The 5,855-nt window shown below is 29.9% G+C and overlaps 1 protein-coding gene across 1 annotated transcript; it reads left to right on the top strand.

Moving 5' to 3' along the window:
• Positions 1-2,333: 2,333 nt before the first annotated feature.
• FEZF2 (FEZ family zinc finger 2) lies at positions 2,334-4,707 on the top strand. Its single transcript, XM_053688987.1, has 4 exons — positions 2,334-3,122; positions 3,493-3,627; positions 3,731-3,863; positions 4,451-4,707. Exons 1-4 carry the CDS (start codon positions 2,334-2,336, stop codon positions 4,705-4,707), a joined length of 1,314 nt encoding a protein of 437 aa, XP_053544962.1.
• Positions 4,708-5,855: the final 1,148 nt, after the last annotated feature.

The raw sequence follows: 5,855 nt of genomic DNA, 5'->3' as shown, positions 1-5,855 counted from the left end.
TATCTTTGTGCTTCCATTGGCTATTACATTTTAAAAAATATATTCATATTTATCTTTTTAATATATTAGATTTTTAAAAATAAGTTGACTATTACTAATTAACCATTCATCTCAACTCCTTACCCAGAAGTTTCGGTTAAAATTATCATTGTTTTGTAAAATTATGCAAAACAGTTGCATTTAGAGCACACACATAAAAAAAGAAAAACTACCTAACTAAAAAAAAAAAATCACTTTCAAGAATTGTGAACAGTCACTGCCAGATTTTTTTGTATTTCTTGTTTTTATCCTTTTTATGAAGCAATAGCCCAGGCCATTGGAGGGTGGATGAGATCCCTATTCAGCAGAGTGTGTTTCCATGGAATGTTGTGATACCCAGGTAAAATGGTTTGTAAACAGATGGATTCAGACACTTCAGTTGAAGAGGGTAAGTATGTCATTGTAACAGGGACACAAAAACACTGAATTCCACCAAACTTTCTTAGTCTTGCCTAAAAAGGGCCCTTTTCATAGCTAGCATTAGCTCTGGCCAGGCTAAGTCTCTCTTTCCTCCAGTTCACCCCCTCCTTTTATTAATCCCTCTCTATTAAAAAAAAATCACAAAACTAGGTTCCACGCAGGGCTTTAGTTTAGTAGCTAAAAAGTGAAAGAACTGCTTTTGGCAGGATTGAACCTCTGTGAATCACTTCGGAAAATTACTTCTGAATACGTCCTAGGAGGGAAAAAAACGTTTATTAAGAACATCCAGGGGAGTTTTTTTTTGTTTTTTTTTTTTTGCTTTTTTCAGTCTGTTTTCTTAAACAGGTGTAAATGGGACTTTTTTCTCTTTTATATATATAGGAGACCTATCTGAACAACTGTTCATTTTTTTTTTTAAAAGAAAGTTTATATTGTTAACATTAAACCCTACACAAGAGTTAATGGTAAACAGAAATTCCTCTCTTTATATGAAAGCTGATTAATTGTATAAATCTGTCTGCGCAAAGTAAAGTAGCAATATCAACACAGTTCAGCACATTTACACATACTATTTATCCATTATCTATCTATCTATCTATCTATCTATCTATCTATCTATATGTCTATCTATCTATCTATCTATCTATCTACTATCTATTTATCTATCTATCCATCAAGCTATCTGTCTTCATCTAGATACAGAGAAATGCATCTGAATATATAAACATGACATATATATATATATATATATATATATATATATATATATATATATATATATATATATATATATATATACTGTTTGTGTGTAATATATATATATATATATAAATATAAAGCAAAAAAATAAATTATATATATATATATATATATATATATATATACAAAATCAGAGAACTAGTATGAGTATATCCTAGTATTGCTGTTTTTTAAAAATAAAAAAAATGCTTTCCCTTTGTTATATTAGAATATTTACTTATCTGTAATTGAAAGTAAAAGCGAAAGTGTAAAATAGAATAAACAGTAGATAGCTAGATTGATAGAAATATTGTATATGTATGTAGAAGATAAATGTTTAGATTTGTTTGTATGCAATAAACTAGTGTGTACACATACAAATAATAAAGATGATTAAACTCACTAAATCCAAAGAGCTTGCTTATTACAGAGCTGTGGCGTTAAATTAGATAATATACTTACAGATGCAGAATATTGCAATACATAACCTTTACAATTATGAGTGACATAGATCATTCTGTGAGATTAGTGCTTCAGAGTGCATTCCCAATGGCTCATTAAAAGAATCCTTTTTCCAGCATGCCTGCATTATTAAACTTTCCTGGTAGTGTGTGTTGTGTGTGTGTGTGCGCGTTTTTTTTTTTTAAGTTTCTCCATTGTATTAATCAGGACTGGTTGGTGGCATTTGGTGGCGTTCTGCATCAAGTTACTGTGACTTCATATGATGTCAGCTAAATGTAAAAGACAGTGATCTCACACTCATGAAGATGTTTGCTATCAAAATATGACAGTGTATCCACAGAGCATTTCATGAATGCAGCTCTCCTGCGCTGGGGATAAGGTAAATCACTGAATATTTAAATTGCAATAGCTTTTTCCAGCTTAAATGCTGAATAGAGGATAAATAGATTGGTTGGGTTTTACTAACAAGGTCTACCTTGTCTTTTACTTTTGTGTGTACTGGTTAATGAGCAGTAATCTGCTACCCTGGGTGTCATTGTTCCTGGACATGTTCATTTGAATGTAAATAGATGACATGGGCTATGTCAAATTGCTTATTACATTGATTTGTGCACTGGCTTTTCTGGAATGCAGAGAACAGCACAGTAACTAGTTGGCTGCAAGTTCTCACAAGGATGGCTAGTTCAGCTTCTTTGGAGAGAGTGATACCTTCCTGCCAAAGACTTGATGGGCGACATGGGGATACAACATCATCCAAATCACTGGCCTTCTCAATTGAACGAATTATGGCAAAGACTTCAGATCCCAAACCTACATTTTTTGAACAAAATCAAGGACTAGACACAGAAGCAAAGAAAATTCTAAATCTTTGCTCACCCATCCCATGCATGATCCCAATTCAATCCTTAAATTATGATGTTCATTCCAAAACCCTACTGAATTATTCTGAGATCTGGAAGAACAGCTTGAGAGGTACAGTGTGCAGTTCAACTGGTTTGTGCAAACCTAACTGCGGCATATGCTGTAAAAATGAATTAAATATGGGACATTCTATTCTTCCAAATAACAGGGTGATCAAACCCCAGGTTATTAATCAGACTGTGGGTGTACCATCTAACGGATCCTTATATTATTTTAACTACCTGGATGCATCCTATCACCATTCTGATATATTAAATGGACAACTTATACCTTCTAGCATATTAAATGCACAATCTCAAGCAAGCCTTTCTGCTCATCAGAAACTATTTCTTCTGGAAAATGCCAAACTCTCAGGTCTTGCATCAGATAAATTTCCAAACCATCAATACCCTCATAAGGAAAGGCTTCCAGGACAGTTGGATCAAGTAATGAAAGAAAATACAGCCTTATCAGTGGATAGACACGGTAAAAATCAGACAAAACTGAATGCTAATTCTGTTGATGGAAAACCTAAGATATTTACCTGTGAAGTCTGTGGCAAGGTAAGTTTTTATCAATTAAAATATCTTTATTTTTTTTTTTACTTAACACATTAATGAGTTGAAACTAAATTCAACCTTTAATATGCAGTTTATTTCAAAGCTACTGAATGATTAATACACAGATGAGCTCATCGGTATTTTTATTAACATAATCTATTTTAAGAGAAGTTTAAAGAGATGTAAAATACATTTCGATATAAATATCTCCTTTAAATACCAGTTATGAATAAATAGCAAATTGTATCTCTTAATAATTTAGGATTATAGTGAAAAGCAGAGACTGTATTGTTGTATGATAACAGTGACTTGTAAAATAAATCAGTATACATTTTTATTTTTATTCTTTTAATTATTATTATTTTTTCTTTAGGTTTTCAATGCACACTACAATTTAACCCGGCACATGCCAGTACACACAGGGGCTAGACCATTTGTATGTAAAGTATGTGGTAAAGGATTTAGGCAAGCCAGTACCCTCTGCAGACATAAAATTATTCATACACAGGTAAGACTTACTTTTGTATCCTCTCTTAGATCTTGTGCTATTTTATGTGCAATGTTGGAATTTATAAATACAATTAATTTAATATACATTTTGTTCTTTTCAGGAAAAACCTCACAAGTGCAATCAGTGTGGTAAAGCGTTTAACAGAAGTTCAACATTAAACACTCATATCAGAATACATGCTGGTTATAAACCATTTGTTTGTGAATTTTGTGGCAAAGGATTTCACCAAAAAGGTAATTATCATGTATATTATATAAACAATACATTAAGTTACATTTTTTTTTTATTGTAACTGATTTTTCTTGTTAAAAAAAATGGGAATTGTTTTTAAACATGTGATCGCTTTTATTGCTACAAATTATATTTTGTATTCGTTTTAATAAAGGTGTTAATGTATCAAAGCAAATATATACAATATAATATTTTACTCAGGCCATTCTTCTGCCAATATCTTAAAATGTGAAGTAAAAAAAAATCATTCTTAAATTCTGATTTTATTGCTATATCAATCAAGTGTTTTCCCACCATATTTGTCATAATTTTTAAATACTGTTTTTATTCTCCTGTTTTTATTCTGGGTCACATATCTGACCCTTCTATAATATTTTAATTTTCTGTTCTGTGTTCAATTATCTTGATCTAAACCAAGTTTGACAGGTTTCTGACTTCCACTTGTGGAATATATCCTAATGACTCCTAGCATAGAAATATATGTGCAATCACTAATTGCAATAGATGTAAAGGGGGAAATGATTAGTTTTGTTGTTACATATTATTAATAGTCTAAAAGTGTTGTTTTTTTTTTTGTCTTTTCTTTTAGGGAATTATAAAAATCATAAATTGACACACAGCGGAGAAAAGCAGTATAAGTGCACAATTTGCAACAAAGCTTTTCATCAAATTTATAATTTGACTTTTCATATGCACACACACAATGATAAGAAACCTTTTACTTGCGGAACCTGTGGGAAAGGATTTTGCAGAAACTTTGATTTGAAGAAACATGTTAGGAAATTACATGATAATATTTCCTCTGTTTGTTCACTGAAGGATATATCAAGAGATGGACAAAGTTAAAAGATCCTCCATTAAAAATATATATATATATATATACAGAAAGGCACTGTGACTTATACCCAATTACACTTGCTGGAAGATTAAAAGGGACCATTTTTTTTTTCCAAGCTGATTTTGCAACTATAGCATGCTTTTATTGGTAACCATTTTATTTTTCCTGTGATAAATTCTGGTTCAGGTTTGTAATGTATAAACTATACAATGCATCATTTTTGTATTATGTTTTAAAATGTAAAATATATGTCAAGAAACTTGATCTTTATACATTTCTGTAAATTAATAATTTACTGTACAGTTAAAAAAAAATTAAGGAATTATATAATAATGATAATAAACCTTAATATTAGCACAATATTTTGTCATGATAAATATTGTATTGGACATGATGTTAAGAAAACATGATAATTACAGCATTATCATCAATAATTAGTAGAGCTCATGGGAGCATTTTATGTTATGATAAAAATCTCCTCGACTTGTAATATATATTATTGAATTTTCATAGTGAAATTGAAATAATCTGTTCAAATTATTTCTATTTTTTCAAACACACAAACACATACATATATAGTATCTATCATCTATCTATCTATCTATCTATCTATCTATCTATCTATCTATCTATCTATCTATCTATCTATCTATCTATCTATCATCTATCTATCTATCTATCTATCTATCATCTATCTATCTATCTATCTATCTATCTATCTATCTATCCCCCCCTCTCTCTCTCTCTCTCTCTATCATCTATCTATCTATCTATCTATCTATCTATCTATCTATCTATCTATCTATCTATCTATCTATCTATACAGTGTGTGTGTATATATATATATATACACGTATATATATATATATATATATATATATATATATATGCGCTTGTCTCATTATCTGTGTCTGTTATCTATCTATCTATCTATCTATCTATCTATCTATCTATCTATCTATCTAGGTAATAATTAAACAATTTATTTCTCACTAAATTATCTCTCTCTCTATCTAACTTTATATATATATATGAATTTAATTATGGTTGTCTATCAACTACCGTCTATCCATCATCTATCTAATCTATTAATTATATATATATATATATATATATATATATATATATATATACCTATCTCACTATCTACATGTCT

The sequence above is a fragment of the Bombina bombina genome, chromosome 7 (assembly GCF_027579735.1).
Source record: "Bombina bombina isolate aBomBom1 chromosome 7, aBomBom1.pri, whole genome shotgun sequence".
Classification (NCBI taxonomy): Eukaryota; Metazoa; Chordata; class Amphibia; order Anura; family Bombinatoridae; genus Bombina; species Bombina bombina.
The sequence above is the reverse complement of the archived record's forward strand: the minus strand, read 5'-3'. Positions and strand labels throughout refer to the sequence as shown.

Coding starts and splice junctions, on each gene's coding strand:
- FEZF2 (XM_053688987.1), top strand. CDS start 2,334: ATGGCTAGTTCAGCTTCTTTGGAGAGAGTGATACCTTCCTGCCAAAGA. Junction 3,123..3,492: donor CCTGTGAAGTCTGTGGCAAG/GTAAGTTTTTAT, acceptor TTTTTTCTTTAG/GTTTTCAATGCACACTACAA. Junction 3,864..4,450: donor CAAAGGATTTCACCAAAAAG/GTAATTATCATG, acceptor CTTTTCTTTTAG/GGAATTATAAAAATCATAAA.